This window comes from Rattus norvegicus, chromosome 6, assembly GCF_036323735.1.
Source record: "Rattus norvegicus strain BN/NHsdMcwi chromosome 6, GRCr8, whole genome shotgun sequence".
Lineage (NCBI taxonomy): Eukaryota > Metazoa > Chordata > Mammalia > Rodentia > Muridae > Rattus > Rattus norvegicus.
Window position 1 is genome coordinate 124,386,691 of NC_086024.1, and position 17,502 is coordinate 124,404,192.

Genomic DNA, 17,502 nt, shown 5'->3' on the forward strand with positions numbered 1-17,502 from the left:
GGAGCCGCCACATCAGTAACTCCGTTGCTAAGGCAACTGCTTACTTTCCATATCAACTGCACACTCGTTGCTATGGAGACACATATACAAGAAAAATCCTTCTCTGGCCAGGGACCAGATGGCAGGGAACTCACTGAAGTCTTGGGGTAGGGGACTTTGCTAAATGGGATGCTAAATGGATGTGTCCTGGAGTGCACTCTCTCATCATACAGAAGATGCAGGGCTACACCAAACACATTCAGAAGTTGCATCCTTACTGAAGAAGACAAAGAGCTAAAACGGAGGTCTGCCTTCTTCCTGACTGAGAACTGAGCGATCTAGGAATTCTTGGTTCCGTTACCTGCGCACTAATCACTTTTCCTCCACTGCCTCTGCATTACCTCACACCTGTCCCAACTTCTCACTGAGCTTCAAGGTCATGTATCAAACAGTCAACCTGAGGGCTCTACAGTATCTCAGAAAGGAGATGGGCAGGCAGACGTAAGCACTGATGCTCTGTAATACAAACCTTTAATCCCAGCATGTGGGATGCTGAGGCAGGTGGATTTCCGTGAGTCGGGGTCTAGCTAGGGCTACATAGTGAGACCCTGTTTCTAACAATAAGAATCCTATCTCAAACCGAACATTGCCAAATTCCTACCCTACCTCCCCGCCCAAATGTGTGCACATACCTGCACCCACAGATTCTGATCTTGAAACAGGCCAGAATAACTGTCACCACTCAGAAGCCTTAAAGGTGATGCTCTACTCCTGTCCCTTTAAATGTCCAGTTCTGCTTCTAGTACGCTTCCTGAAGCCTTCTTGCTGCTCTTTGGACATTCGCAACTGTCACCACCTCAGTGCCTTTGGAGGGCTTTATCCCTCTTGCCATCCAAGGTGTGCCCAGCCAGTTCCTCTGAGAAGCCTCCTGCACTCTCGCCTTCCTGCCCCATTCTACTGCATCATGCTCTAACGTTCCTCACTGCATCCACCAACTTCTACCTGTCAGGCCCACGTAATTGAAGTGTTATTTAGCGTTTACCTGCTCATCTTCTGCCCCCATTCTGGGGACAGTCTGGGAGAGCACCCAGTTAGCGGTCATCCAGCGTCTAACAGCCCACAAGCAGGTACAGCACGAAAATGAAGGGAGGCTACTTTCCTCTGCAGATACAGAGTTAATTTTTACTTTGTGTGTTCTTTGAGGTCTTCAGAGCTTAACACAAACACTATCGACTTACATGACATCATCCACAGCTGATTCATCTAGCATCCCAGGACTTACACCAGCACTGCTGGGGGCGGGGGAGGGGGGAGGGGGAGGCTCTAGGCCCTGGCTCTGTGCCAGGCAGCTTGGAGTCAGTGCTCACAGGATTTGACCTTTCTTTCTAAGACAGCATATACAAAGGGTCTGCTTCCTGGGTGTCTTCCAGCTAATGACATTAGTTAAATCACTTATAGGTCTTGTCCCTGGAGGAGGTCAGTCGTGCCTTCCAAGAGACACTTCAAAGAGATCCAGTAAGTGGAGGGGAAAGCGGGACTAGAGGAGGGTCCAGAGGAGACCTCGAACACCCTAGGAGCTGTTACGGGAGAGAAGTGGGAGCAGCCAGCTTTGCCTGTATTTACTGCCTCCTGCTGAGTTCAAGGCACAGGTACTCAAACAAGCCCAGGCGGGAGAGCTAGCTCAAAATCAAAGGCTTTGCTCTGTTCCTGGAACTGCCTGTAATCTTACAAAGCAAACCATCAAGTTATTATTAAAAGAACAACTTTAGGCAGGACTATCTTCAACGATATACTTTCTTGTTTTTCTCTTATCCATCTTGGCACTCATACCATCTTCACCTCTACTAAGCTACTGCTTTTGACGATATTCAAGGCAATTTAACTGGAATAGCTTCAAGCGAAACTCTAGTTAACTGGACCATTTTTAAAAGAAGACTGGATTGGTGACTTTAAGCTGTCCTTGTACCCACACCCTTCCACTAGGTCCCCACTACCATTTACAGAACCTTCCAGCCACCACCTCTCTCCTTCCTTTTACGGACACTGTTCCAGCATAACCTCTTGTCCAGTAACGTGAGTCTCAGCAAACGGTCCATATGGCTTAGTGATTGGGGGGGGGGGGGGGCTTATACCAAAACTACATTTCCCAGTCTTCCTTGTAGCTAGAGGAGATCATGTGAGTAGAGGATAGCCAATGAAATTTTAAAAAAAAATCGACATTATAGGGAGAGCCCCTGACACTTGACCCCACAGGACCCTATTTGTCCTCCCCTTATCTCTGTGGTGGCTGATGCCATCTTGGACCATGAAACACTTGAACAGAAGCCAACAATGCACTAAAAATAGCAGCAGAAGGCTCATCGCTGTGGCAGAGCAATACTTGGCTAGCTTGCTTACATCAGCAGCATTTGCCTTTTTTACAACAGCCGTGCTATCAGCTCCTATCCCGGGGCACCTAAGACTGTCTGTTTACAACTTGCCGGAGTGTTTCCTCCCCTGGAACATTAACTTGCCCACCATCATGGCTCCTCAGCTCCATTTTTATTCTATATTCTATCTCCTTGGAGTGTTGGCTCCGACAACAAGAATCACACCTGCTTTCCATAGAATCTTCAACATCACCATCAGTATACGATACTAATGGCCTCTCATCATGAAGGCACGACTTGACTACATACTGATGGCCTGAAACAGACCAGTGTGGGAGAAAACCCAAAGGGCTGACTAGTCAAGGCATTTATTATGCACTGAGAGAAATAGCAAATAAATTAAAACTGACGAAGTCAGACCCTATCCACAAACACAGCGCAGTCGAGATGAGCGTTACAGTAGCAGCACACACACCACAACTGTGCTTTGGGGGCTCTGTTCAGTTTCAAGCGGGGGTCTCACTAGTCTAGGCTGTTCTCACGGAGCACCAGAGGCTGTTCTCCCGCTATTGATCTTCCAGCCCGCACCTCCTGGGCGCTGTGATTATGGGTGTGCACCACCTGAGCCTGGCCAACCTTAAAGAATTTTAAAAGTTTCTGTTTCAAGTATAAAAAGCAGTGTTGGGAAGGCAGTGGAATTTTCCATGAAGGCTACAACTCCCCGCCATCTTGCCAGCATTTAAAAGCACTTAGATGAGCAGGGATTATCTGACAGAGCAAACAGTAAGGGTGAGCATGGCAGGGCAGCAGAGCAAATACAGTGGGAACCAGGCGTGTGGGCTCCGTCCCCAGCACAGGAGAGCTAACAAGAATATGGATTAATCTCAGTACGTCTGGCTTCCTTCGAAAGAAGCAAACCCTAGCCCTTCCTTTCAGGGCTACCCTGCAACTGAAATGGAAACAAACCCCAAGGCATTTGCAGCTAGACAGGGAAGGTCTGAGAGTCTCTCGGTAGTGTGCTGAGGAAGAAGCATTTGCATTGAGATAGCCTTGGTTTGATGCTGATGGATAGAAGAAGCAAGTTTACCAGGGGTGTTGCGACACCACACACACACACACACACACACACACACACACACACACACACACACACACACAAAGAACATCAGAATCTTCCTGGGAAGTCACTGTGGGGCCTGCAGAACATGCGTGCACCGCCCACGAAGAGCCAGAAAACAACAGATAACAAAGAGGGTGGAATATTCAAATAATCAACAAGGGGCTTTCTGGAGAGGTTTCACTAGCTAAAAGGTCCTGTAGGTAGGGCTCAGAGGACAGGAATGACAGCAGCTCTCACACCATGTTAGGTAGCTGGACAGGCATTAGCAGGCTTGGAGGCCATAAGGATAGACACTTAACAATGAGCTTTGAACCACACTTCCCAGTTCCCTGGCAACACAGAGAGGGAAGGGTCAACTTTGCCCCCAACTTTTAGGATTTAAAAATACTATAGGAAAAGGAGAAGGCCTGGTGGCTGTGCTGTGGTCCATTAAGGAAAAGCTACCTCCTCCAGCTGCAAAGAATAGAATGTGAGCGTCTCTCCCTGGAGGGAAACAGGACATTCTAAGCTGTCCCAAACATTACATACTATATCAACTCCTTTGAGAAGTAATCCAACTGGGCCTGTCAATCACCCACACAGGAGACCACCCCTCAGGAAAGCTGATTCACCAGAAGACAAGCTATGGGGATGGGAACAATGATTACTCCCCTAATGAGATAATGTACTCGCCCCAGAGCCCCTCCCCCAGTGCAGTGACATCACACCTTCATTATGGAGTCTGACTGCTCTTCTGACTTCTGACTGAAAGAGCCCAGCTTTCCTTTTCCCTTTCTGTCTCTTCTTTGGAAATGTGCCTTGCCCTGACGGTCTGGAGACTGCCATTCTATCTCTGATGAAGCCCCTCTTCCTTGCATAAGCTGCCTACAAATCTCTATGGCTGAACCTGCCTACTTTCTTGGACCTCAACTCAAATCGCATGGCTACTGCCTCATCTTCTGCCTCCCAGCAGCTACCATGAAAGGACTGTCTGCCCTGTTCATTTCTCTCAAACTCTAAGGAAATTTTCTAGAGCTTCCTTCTGAATCCATGGTTTCAGAAGTCCCAACCCCTAGGGATTGAACCTGAGTTTTTTTTTTTTTTTAAACTCCCAGTCACCTCCCTCCCACAATCTTTCCCTTTCCCTTCTCCTCTGAGTGGGTGGGGGCCTCTGGGTATCCTCCCAATCCTGGCACTTCAAGTCTCTGTGAAGCTAGGAGCTTCCTCTCCCACTGAGGCCAGTCAAGGCAGCCCATATCCCATGTGCAGGCAACAGCTTTGGGGATAGCTGCCTTCCTGCCCTACCCCTTGAGTTGTTCAGGACCCACATGAGGTCAAACTGCACATCTGCTACATGATCGTAAAGGCCTAGGTCCAGCCCATTTATATCCTTTGGTTGGTGGTTCAGACTCTGAGGGCCTCAAGGGTTCAAGTTAGTTGATTCTGTTGATCTTCCTGTGGCGTTCCTATCCCCTTCGGGACCCACAATCCTTTAACCCCAGTGGAGCAATGGAGACATCAACCCACCCACAAAACTTTCAACCCCAAATTTATCCTGTCTACAAGTAATACAAGCATGGGGAAAGGAGCAAAGACTGAGGGTTATACGACCAATCAGTAACCGGCCCAACTGGAGACACATCATTAATGCTACTCTCTATGCTTGCAGACAGGAGAATGCTGTCCTCTGAGAGGCTCCACCCAGCAGCTGACTCAGACAGTACAGACACCCGCAGCCAAACAGTGGATGGAGCTTGGGGATTCAGGAACCTTGGGGGTTCGGCTTGGGAACCTAGGGCTTTATATGCATGACGGTCAAGTGCTCTACCTCTGAACTCCAACTCCCAGTGGTTAAATAATTTCAGTAACGATGCTAACAATGCGTAAAAAGGTAGAGCAGTTTCCCTGTGGTAACAATGCAGCTGATGTCATATCTTTTTATATTTATATTTTCAAAATGGAAACTTCCAAAAGGACTTTATCAAGTTTGCTGAATGATGAATGAATGAAGGGATGAATGAATGAATGAATGAATGAATGAATAAGCGAGTGAATAAGCAGGCAAACAATAACTAGCTTACTTAAGAGGACAAGAAACATCTGTCTCTCATGTACTGTGGAGGATGAAGAAGAAGCCTGTCTGGAAGGAACGTATGGAAAGATCAGTCGGAAACATGGCCAAAGGGAGCACAATGATTTGGGGGGATGCTAACATGATGAGTCCACCAGAGGGCAGGATCCGTGGCTCACAGATAAGAGCACTGGTTGTGCTTCCAGAAGACCCAGGTTTGATTCTCAGCACCCACATGGTGGCTCACCACTGTTCCAAGGAATCCAGAACCATCTCCTGACCTCTACAGGCAACAGACACACATGTGGTGCACAGACATGCATGCAGACAAAACACTATACACATAAAATAATGATTTTTTTAAAAGAAGGGGAAAAAAGGAAAGATTCCTGTTAGCTAGCTAGAAAGGGGTTAGCAACCTTGGAGGCAAATGAACACAATCCCTCCTCTACGTTCTGCTTGGACCTCACCTCCTACTACCCCGGTGGCACCAGAAAGGAACACACTGAAATTGCCCTGTCTTAGGCCTCCTGACCAAAAGAATGAAATACATTTGATCTGCTCCAAGTATTAGAACACTGCACACTGTTGTCTCCTCTTGACTTGGTCTGATTTCTTGCTGTGAGGAAACGTTAGCCACTTGGGAGAGGCCGAAGAGTGTGTTACACTTACAGGTTAGCCCATCACCAAGGAAACCCAGGAAAGAACTGGGACAGTGCTGCTCACGGGCTGCACCTCCTGGTTTGCTTTCTTATACACCCCAGGACCACTTGCCCAGGGATGGCACTGACCACAGCAGGCTGGGCCCCTTACATCAACGGACAATAAGAAAATGCCCCAGAGCTTGCTAACAGGAGTCTCTCATGGGGGCACTCACTCGGTTGTCAACCCTCTTCTCCGACTAACTTTAGATCTGGCCAGGACGCCCCATCCTCCACCCCACCCCAGTGAAGCTGATTCACCTGAAGATAAGCCTAGGAGATGGGAGGAAGAACTCCCCTTTAGTGGAACCAGACGCTCTCCCTCACTGCAGCTGTGCCTGCTTTCCTAGTTCTAATTCACCTTCTGTCTTCCCGATGCTCACCAGGCATGCTTCCCCTGACACATTAGGCCAGAGGTTCTCAAACTGTGAGTCTCGAACCCTTCGGCAAACCTCTGGCTCCAAAAGTATTTATTTACATTATAGTTCATAACAGCAGCAAAATTACAGTTATGAAGTAGCAACAAAAGTAATGTCACTGTTGAGGGTCAGCACAACTTGAGGAACTGTATTAAAGGTAGCATTCAAAAGTCCGAGAGCCACTGCTCTACGCTTTCCCTGCCTCCCGGCCTCCCTTGACCACCATCCTGATAAAAATTCAACCTCAACAAGAAGATGGAGACTTTCCAACGGTCTATTAGAAACTTAAAGGTCACTGAGGAAAGCCCCATCCCTCAGACACAGCTTTGGACCCCAATTCCTGTGACCCTACTGGGCAGATTTTAAAGAAAAGGATAGTATCGCAGTCTCTACACAGAGTCCCCATGCATCTTTAAAATGTATACCCAGAGAGAGGAGGAAGTACCACAGTCACAGCTCGTAAAGATTTAAAACACTTAGAAGGCTCGTGTGTGGAGGTGCGGTAGCTTTAATCCTGGCGCTAGAGAGGCAGAGGCAGGCAGAGCCCTCAGTTCAAGGCCAACCTGGTCTACATAGAGAATCCCAAGCCAGTCAGAGGTACATAGGAGACCTTGTCTCAAAAACATAAATTAAAAAAACCCTAAATATATAAACAAATATAAATATAAATATAAACAAAAAACCCTACAATGTATGATGGGGAGGAAGGTAGAGATATAAAAGGTTTGGTCAGAGCTATTAAGAGGAGTCTAATGTACAACAATGCCAAGCAACCAGAGCTTCCAGGGACTAAGCCACTACCTAAAGACTATACATGGACTGACCCTGGACTCTGACCCCATAGGTAGCAATGAATATCCTAGTAAGAGCACCAGTGGAAGGGGAAGCCCTGGGTCCTGCTAAGACTGAACCCCCAGTGAACTAGACTGTGGGGGGGGAGGGTGGCAATGGGGGGAGGGTTGGGGAGGGGAACACCCATAAGGAAGGGGAGGGGGGAGGGGGACGTTTGCCCAGAAACCGGGAAAGGGAATAACACTCGAAATGTATATAAGAAATACTCAAGTTAATAATAAAAAAAAAAAATAAATAAAAAAAAAAGAGGAGTCTATTCACATGACTTTATATCCAAAGGAAGAAATTTAACTTGACGTGACATTCTGGTAAGGAATGAAGACTCACTATTGTCGCCTAAGAGTTAATCCAAAGGTGGGCAGGAGAGATGGCTCCCCAGAACCAGTACTGCTCCTGCAGAGAGCTTAGTTATCAGCATCCCAACTGCCTGTGACTGCAATTCTGGAAATCCGATGCCTCCTCTAATGTCTGCACACACTCACACACTCACACATGCACTCTGACACAAAAGGCAGAGCTGTCTTCCTCCTAAAGAAATCACCAGTTAAATATATACTGCCCGGTATACACCTGGAAACAAATTCTCTGGGAGGGAGGCGGGAATAAAAGGCCATTATGCATGAGGAAAACTGTCAGATTGTTACTCATGGTGGTGCACACCTCTAGGCAGCACTCAGGAGGCAGAGGCAGGCAGAACTCCAAGTTCCGGGCCTGCCTGGTCTACAGAGTGAGTTCCAGGCCAGCCAGGGTATATAGAGAACTGTCTCTAAAACAAAACAAGACAAAACAAAACACGAAAACCAGAAAGAATCACATCTTACCAGGAGGCAGCAGGACAGAATAACTGTGAAGGCCAGGACTGGAGGAGAATGTGTGTGAGTGCACACCTACACTTACTGTGTCTCTCCTGTTTGCCCTCTAGGGTTCTGTGTGCTGCATATCCCCGGAATTAGTCCGGACTTTATTCTCCTATGCTATGGCATGACTGGTCCCTCTGGGCACAACATGGCAGTGCCACTGTGCCTATGATGACCTTGCTTAGCATGTCCAATCTAACAAAAGAAAAAGAGAAAGGAGAGAGGGAAGGGAAAAAAAAAAAAAAAACCTAAGCAAACAAGATCTCAAGAACAAGGCAGAATTCATCAGCACTTGATAGGCTGCCACTGAACTCAGTAGGGGGTCAACAATGCCTCAGACACCCAAGACCCCAAGGCCAACAGCAGCACTGCACCACTTCCAGCACTGCTCCCACAGGCAAGAAAACTGAGGTTCCAACATGGCCAGGCACTGCCAACCCCTAACACCAGACTCTGAGTCCTGCTCCGAACTCAGTCCTGGATTGGCTAAACCACGGGGCCACCTCTACAGACCAAAATGGTCTTCAAAGCTGCCGGCCTTGCTTATAGTAAGCACATTTTGTACACTGTTTCTTTTATAAACCTTCTGATGATGAGACGTTTCTATTAAAGTGGCAAGAAGGGAAATAAATAAAAAGCACGGAAACAGAAACTCACATACCTGCTCCATTCTCATCTAGACTGCAAAAATTAACTGCATTCTTACTCCTCATTTGCAAGTCCCCAGAGAAGCCAGCACATGCTCAATACAAGTCCAGATACTTGTGTCTACGAGGGAAAAAATGATCCCAGACTTTAAAACAACATGACCTTGATGGATCTCAGCAAGTGGAAGTTCGCACAGGACAGGGGGCAGCTGATCCCTGTGAACCAGGCTTGACCACGGCATAACCATGGCAAGCTGAGCAGGCTTCAGGAGCACGGTTCCTCCCTCAACAAACTGAGTTCCCAGGGAAGGGGGCTGGAAGTCAGCAGATCATCCGGGAGCATAGTTCCCTTCCAGGGGATGGAGACAAACTCAGGGACATCACAAGGAAGCAAGCAAGGTGTAAAGTACTCTGAAGACCCAAGTGCTGGCTGTCTTTAAAAGAGAGAGTGAGACCAGGTAGTGGCGGTGGTGTAAGCCTTTAATCTAGCACTCAAGAGGCAGAGACAGGAGGATCCCTGAGACCAGGCCAACCTGGTCTACAAATGAAGTTCCAGTAATACCAGGGCTACGCAGAGAAACCGTATCTCAAAAAAAAAAAAAAAAAAAAAAAAATTTAATTAAAAAAAAAAAAATAGTGAGGTGGAGGAGGAGACCAGGGGGAAAGGAGCGGGGAGAGGAGCAATATACTCAAAAAAGCAAACCCTGTAAGAGATCCCACGACCAAGTGTAACCCTGCACAAGCCATGTTGGGGGTCCTAATTCAAACATCTAACAACCTTGGATATTGGATATCATGGCTTAGATGACATAAGCCTTTCTAATGTTGGGGGTAGTAGGGAGGCAGGGATAAGAGGAAGGAGGACTGAACAGACATTCTGGCGTTATAGCTGCATAACAGATTACGGATGATTCTCCTACACTCTAAAGTATGCTGAAATAAAATGACTCACAATCTAAACTTTCCTCAAAGTACTTTGGCGGTAGCAACAGCAACAAAAAAAAAAAAAAAAAAAAAAAAAAAGAATGAAGCCAGACAATTCTCATTAAACCCTAACTCTAGACATGGATCACCGAGTGACAGGAGACCAAACTCGTATTATTCTACCCACTCTGGCTAGCTAAAAATGCCCGTGATTAAACAGAAACAAACTTAACCTGTCTTTTGAAGCACTCTGAGAGATAAAACAGAAGCAATGTCATATTTTCTCTTGACTTAATTGAGAGAAAAGGTTCTCAATGAAATCTGAACACTCAGGGAAAAGAACTAAACGCATGCCTGCAATCCCAGCAGGGGAGGTGGAGACAAGAGGGCCAGGAGTTCAAGGTTCCCCAAAGCTAAATGTCAAGTTCAAGGCTTACCTATTTGAGGCCCTGTCTCAAAACAAACAAACTGACCAACAAATGAAAGATGAAAGGTCGCTCCCTGGTTCCAGGACCTTACCTATAACACCTAAGGACCTTGAAAATTCTGACTGTCAACTTTCCCAGCCCACCTCAGAACCAAATCTCAAGGGTGGGGCCTGAGAGGTGGTACCAGCGCTAAGCGCCTTGCTTGGGTGACTGAGATGCAATCTAGAAGGTTCCTTCCTTCTCCAGGGGCCCAGCCAAACAGTAGTCCAGCAGGGTCCATGTTCCAAGCCCCAGGGGAGAAGGATTCCACAGGATCCTACATCCTCCTCACTGCTATGCAAGCTTAAAACCCTGTTCTCCAATTTTAAAAACATACCAAGGGGCTGGGGATTTAGCTCAGTGGTAGAGCGCTTACCTAGGAAGCGCAAGGCCCTGGGTTCGGTCCCCAGCTCCGAAAAAAAGAACCACAAAAAAAAAAAAAAAATACCAAAAGAATCAAAACAAACAAACAAAGGAGGTGGCCTGGCTAACTCGGTGTATACAGTGTGCCAGGCCTCCATTCTCTGTCATCTGACAGCGCAGTTCTCGCCAACGTCTGGGTGTGTTCAGACATTCATGTTGAGGTTGAGCCTCCTGCCAAAGCAGAACTCCCTGAGAAGAAAACAAGTGTATCTACAGAGCCTAAGGGACTCTCGCTGGGCAATGGATCAGCAAGAATGCCTTCCCCTTTACGTAGCAAATCCAGGAGAAAACCCCCAGTGAACAGGTCAGGGCTAGGGCTCTGGCTGCACTGACTATGCCTGACACTTGAACAGCCACCAGAGGCCTCCAGCTCACCCAAGGAAGAGAGAAGAAAAGAGGAGGGGGAAAACAAAACCAACCCACAACCATAGCTTTGTTCTAACAGCACCAAACCGCTGGGAACAAATTCGCAGCCACAAAACTGACTGGCATTTGATCAGAGACACATCAACACAGGTCACTGCCTCAGCTGGGACGGCAGAACTCAACAATTCAGAAAATTAACAAGCTCAAGTCCTACAAAACTCTCCCTGCCAACAGGTATCAGTGTTTGCTGAGACTGACAACCCAACACCACTGGGGGAAAAAAAAAAAAAAAGTGACTCCAAGAATCCAGTGTGAGGCTGGGCAGGGCTGGGTAGACCCTCCCGGTGAGGTCTGACCATCCTGCGCTCTGCAGCAAGGCAGGGTAAGGAGTAAAGAATCTTTGTGCGTCTCACTGCAGGCTTGGAGCTGGTCCTGTCTAACGTTTCAGAGTTCGCACTAGCTAAATTACTTTTATTTGCCGTGGTCTTATGTCAAACATGGGGACGCAGGCATGCTATAACTTGCAGAAAGGATGACATGGAGCTAAAGGCCCTGTTCACTCTCCTCAGCGGCAAGCGGCTCTGGGGGCCTGACTGGAACACTCCTGGCCCCATTCTGAGCTTAGACTTCCTTACTCATGCTTGCTCTCTCTTGCCTCAAGAAGTGACCTATAGAAAAGTGTTTGATGCCACAGCCTGGCTCTTTGAAAGAGAACAGTTTTTAAGTTTTCAGAATGATCCCAAAGAGTGGGACAGAGTCTAGAGAGTGGTCTCCAGTGCTGGAGAGATGGCTCAGCGGTTAAGAGCACTGGCTACTGTTCCAGAGGTCCTGGCTGGGGATTTAGCTCAGTGGTAGAGCGCTTACCTAGGAAGCGCAAGGCCCTGGGGTCCCCAGCTCCGGAAAAAAAAAAAAAAAAAAAGAACCAGAGGTCCTGAGTTCAGTTCCCAGCAACCACATGGTGGCCCACAATCATTTATAGTGAGAAATGGCGCCTTCAGGCCTGCAAGCATGCATGCAGGCAGGCAGAATGCTGTATACGTAATTAATGTTAAACAAAAATAAAAACAAATAGGTTTGGAGAGTGGTCTCCAGATGTTTAACCTGAGACAAAGGAAAGACTGGGTACCCAGAGATAACAGATTGCACCGTGTAAGGGGCATGCCTTGAGCCTTACAGATGTATATAAACTAAGGACCTGGAAAAGAAGGTTCCTACACACATGTGAGCACACCCTGACAACATCAGCCTCAGCAAGCAATGGCTCAGAGGTTAAGAGCTCATGGTTCCTGCAGCAGAACCAAGTTCAGTCCGCAGCACCCACAGTGGACGGCTCACAACCACCTGTAAATCCGGCTCCAAGAACTTCGGATACCTCTGGCCTCTAACGGCACCTGCACTTGTGTGTGTCCACGGGCACATGCACGAACAGTCATTTTCTCTCTCTCTCTCTCTCTCTCTCTCTCTCTCTCTCTCTCTCTCTCTCTCTCTCATCAATTAACAGTGAGAACCTTCACACTGGCAGTTTCCAAGCTTCATGTTGCCAAACACGTATAACACCAAGTTTCCTAGAAGTCTCTGATTGGTCTGGAGTCAGTGAGTATGTTCAAGTATCTTTCTTTTTTTTTTTTTTTTTTCTTTTTCTTTTTTTCGGAGCTGGGGACCGAACCCAGGGCCTTGCGTTTGCTAGGCAAGCGCTCTACCACTGAGCTAAATCCCCAACCCCTCAAGTATCTTTCAACAGGGCAGCATCTCCTATTCTACTTATTCCAGAAGCCTGAGAAGTTGCCTTTTCCCCGATACTCAGAAAGAAGCTGCCATTTTTCTGCAGTCCTTTATGGCGATTTTCCTAATACACAGACCCCTCCGTTAACACACTAGGTATTGCCACGTAGATCTTTGAATTTTAAAACCCAACTGGCCCAACCATGTGGAAGGAAGACAGGAACGAAGAAGACGCTGGGTTGGCAAAGCTCAACTGTGTGATTCCGTGAAATCATATCAGGGTACCTCTCAAGAGACCCCTCCACCCCCGACACACCCAAAAGAAAGTATAACCAAGGAAGTTTCCCCACAATTACCCGATGCGATATGTTAAATTACCCATTCGCGACTACTTCATCGTGGTAAATATATATTCATTTTTAATGCTGAAAATTTCAATTAGAAATGAGAGATAAATAAATGAACCCAGTTCCAGAAGACACGGGCGCCTTACCTGACTCCTCTCTTTGTCCACTTTCTTGAAACACTTATTCAGGGACAAATTATGTCTCACTGAGTTCTTCCACCCAGTAGGTGCATTTGCAAAATACGGGAAATGTTCTAAGATCCAGTTGTAGATATCCTTCACTGGCAGGCGCTTGGTTGGAGAGTCCTCAATGGCCATGAATATGAGGCAGCTAAAAGAGTAGGGGGGCTTGCAGTTGGGGTTCTGCCTGGCATCGTAGGGCATGTCCGAGTGGGCGGGGGACGGCGGGGTATCATCGTCCAGGTCCTGCACGGGACTGACACTCCTCAGGACCGACTCCCCAAAGCTCTTCAGTAAGTTTTTGCTCTCGTGCAACCAGTTCAGGTTGGTCAGCTCTTCATCTTCCATGGTCCCCTCTTCTAATCTGATGTCAGGCAGAGGGAAGTCGAGATCATCATCTTCCTGGAGGGCCTTGGAGAAACCACTGCCCCGGTACCGCTGACTCAGTCCACTGGACACACTGATTCCTGAGCTCTCGGGCTTCTTACTGGCAGGCATGACTGGACCCATTTACGTGAAGGCTCCTAGGAAGGACAAGGCAGAGAGGTAATGAGCTGGAGAAGTTCAGAACAGGAATCGGTTCAGTCCCCACCTGACTCACTCTCCTCCAACTACAAGGTGATGGTACATCAGGATTCCTGCATGGCAGTCACGAGGGCCCACGTACAGTTACACAATGAGAAAAAAGGAGCCCAGAGTGCCAGCAGAATGGTGACTGGATGGGCCTTTAAATAAAACAAAACTGAAGATATCTGTGGCACTTTAAATGTGCAAACATACCGTAAAAGGAATCAGCGATTTCACACAGAGGCTCCTCCCTGGGTCCACAGTCGCTCCCTGTGACCTAGGAGAAGTTATTACTACTTAAGTGTCATCCATCCTCTATGATACATGGATATACCCAGAGCACACAAACTTCTCAAAAGACTCAGACAAACACAGCAAGGTAAGTGTAATGGGCAACTACTGTGGCTTTTGTATTATCAGACGCACTGTTTATACTTCTCAAAGAGAAAAGGGCTAGATCTGAAAGTATTCACTCAACTGTAATCCCAGAACACCTGTACTCCCGACATTCTTGAGGCTAAGGCAGGAGGATTGATAGTTCAAGGCCAAGCTAGGCTACAGGAGATCCAATCTCAGAAAAGGGGGTAGGGGGGCTGACAAGATGGCTTATTGGTTAAGGGGGCTTGCTGACAAGCCCGATGGGCTGAGTTTGATCACCCAGACCTACATGATGCAGAGACAATCACTCCAGTCATTTGCCTTCCGACCTCCACTACACACACACACACACTAACTCGCGTGCGCACACAGGTGTGTAAATTTTCTCACTGTAAGTAAATAATAGAGATGAGAAGGAAGGCAATCCCATAAGAAGATTCTCATTAGGGCCTTGGAAGTAAAACTGTAACCAGAGGCCACTGATTTGACTGCTTGGTTTTATCTTTTTTCCCCCCACAAAGATTGCAAGGAAAGAAATCACAACTTTAATTGCATTTGACAAGTATAAACCAGGACAGGGGATTCTGCAGACTACAACTTGACTAAGTACATTCAATTTAAGGACATCTCCAAAGAGAAAAAGTTGTGTGACCTCAGGCACTGAGAAATAAGCGAGAATGAAGGATAAGCCAGTGAAGAAAATAAAGTTGGGAGAGCAACTAGAAACTTCAACAGGAAGGCAAATTCAACAGAAATTGTAACAGATCCTACCCAGCCCGAAGCATCTCCACTCTTATCAACGACCTAGAACAGAGAGTAAAAGCAGCGTGTGACAAGAAAATACACGGAGATGTCAAATTTACCAACAGGATCACCCCTACAGGCACACCCCTCTGGTAGACAACTCGAGATAAAAGCGACAATGGATCTTTCACTGGCTGTGCGCAGGGCTAAAACCACAGGCTTAGATTTGAGAGCCTCTCCTCTTTTGGCTCAATGAGGAATTAAAGCAATGCACCTAGAGAAGGACGAACACATCTAAAGCAAGCAAATGGTTAGCCCCAGCTCCTAAGTAGCCATGAACACGGCATCTAAACGGACCACTGTCTCAGCACAGGAAGTTCTAGAACTGGGTTCTAGAAAGCTCTACGCAGAGCTCCAAACAAAGAGGCGACATGCCTGCATGCCACAGCTCTCTTTCCCACCAGCCCGACGGAGACACCAGAGGCACAGCTCCCAAGTGGATAGGAGATGCCATCTCTAAGAGGGGGGAAAAAAAAACTCCACAGGGCATCCCAGTCCAAACGAGTCAGGCCAGTCCAGAAGAACCCAGTTCACCCAAGGAAATATTCCTGCCCAAAAAGGGAGTTCATCTACATAATCATCGTGAATGTTATAGAAAATGCTAGCTCTTATCTCCAGGCTTGGAGCTATTTAATGAACCCAGCCTGATACAGCTTTTAACTTCCTAATGAAGAAATCAAGGCCAGCTTGTCTCCAAGATTCCCCTAGAAAAGGTTCTAATTGCCTGCGTATCCACACACAAGAGAACTACCCAGCCAGTGGAAGTCAACTTTAGCACCAAATGAAAGTTTTATGTCTCCTGAGCTTCCAAACAAGAAAATTATATCATGGCTGACAGTAAAGTAATTTAATTGCACTGTTGCTATGACAACATACTGCTCTCTTTCTTTTTAATTTGCTTATTTGTCAGTGGCTTCCCAAAGGAACTAACATGCTATTCTCCAGGTTTTCTTTTGTTTTCAACAAACACTGCCAGTAACGTGGTCCTATATGAAAAACAAATTTGGATGCCAGGGCCAAGAAGAGGTGGTCTGGAGGGTTTCTAACCCCTAGATTATGTGTTTCCCCAAACTCTCCACTAACTACATTCCCTACAAATTCCTGGCTTTACAAGAGCATGGAAGGCTTCTTACCATCTCTGTCCTTCTATATTACATCAAAACAAACAATTCCCAGAAACCACAGCTGAAGAGTTTTCCATTATATCTCAAGTACGAAATTTTCCAAATCTCCTTTCCCTTCTTATTTTAGAGGGGCGGAGGGGTAGTGTGAGTCTGAGGTCAAGCAAACATTTTTTTTGTTTTTAATCTGCGGTTAACAATGTTACTCTAAACAGTTATCCACCAGTGACCGCCTGAAGTTAATGCTTACGTCTCACACACCCTCCTTTTGTTTTCATTTTTTTATGACTTCCTGTGTTTTTTAATCTTCCTTTCTTTCTTTCTTTCAACGAAGAAAATGGAGTAGAAACGCTTACTTTTTTGGCTAATAGCAGAACGTCTCCAAATAACTGACAACGCCATTACTGCCCAGGTCTGAACAGATGTTGGTGGTGAACTTTTTAAAAAGTTGAGAAATCTTTCTCAACCAAAGCTGGGCAGTCGCGAGTTTGGGGGACCGGGAACCTCCCCCTCCTTGCGCGCGCACGCACGCACGCGCTCCACTCCCTTTTACTGTACTTGTCAAAAACATTTCAAGGGGACCAACGAAGGCAGCGATTGGCTGGGCTCTGCGTCAATCAGCGGCGTTGCCAGGCAACGGGAAAACTGCTCTTCTCCGCGTACACAGGGCAATTGGGAGCACACATACCTTCACTGCTGGTCAGATGTCATAAACCTTTTATTGGCCGCAGCGTGGCGAGACTAAAACAAATCAATACGCGCCCACCATCCCCTTAGCTCGCGCGAGGCCCAGAAAGGCGTGCAAAGAGTCAGGGTGCGGAAGAGGGCCCTGCGGATCTCGGGATGCTCGCGGCCCGTGCTGAGCGTGCTCGGCTAGGGAGGGGATCTTTGTTAGGCGCCTGTTCGCGGTCCTGGGGTCAGGAGTTGATGTGCACCCTCTGCCAGACTCGGATTGCTGAGGATGCCTGTTCCACAGACAATACCAACTCTGTCGCTCTCCGAGTCTGAGGGGAAACCGAGGCACGCGAAACCGACAGCACGTCAGGGCAGGAAACTCCTGGGCGGGCAACTTCCCGGCTCTGGACTCGGGTCCCCCCACCCCGGGTCGAGCTTGGCGCGCCCCAGCACTGCGAGCCCCGTCCCCAAGCCGCCACGACCGCTCTCGAACGCGGACCCCAGCCTGGGTGGTGCGGGCGGGCGCGGGCACGGA

General features: G+C 47.5%; 1 protein-coding gene across 19 annotated transcripts in view; it reads right to left on the reverse strand.

The window, feature by feature from the left end:
* Foxn3 (forkhead box N3) overlaps window positions 1–17,502 on the reverse strand; it is a 380,376-nt gene that overhangs the window by 194,996 nt on the left and 167,878 nt on the right. For 13 of the 19 annotated variants that reach the window (XM_008764802.4, XM_017594165.3, XM_063261969.1 and 10 more), the window contains one exon: window positions 13,390–13,946. In XM_008764802.4, coding sequence (XP_008763024.1) covers window positions 13,390–13,932 — 543 coding nt within the window. In that variant the 5' untranslated portion in view covers window positions 13,933–13,946. Of the gene's footprint in view, window positions 1–13,389; window positions 13,947–14,202; window positions 14,267–16,648; window positions 17,391–17,502 lie in introns of those variants that run through there. The other 6 variants (XM_017594166.3, XM_039112340.2, XM_063261968.1 and 3 more) reach the window with 3 other exon arrangements.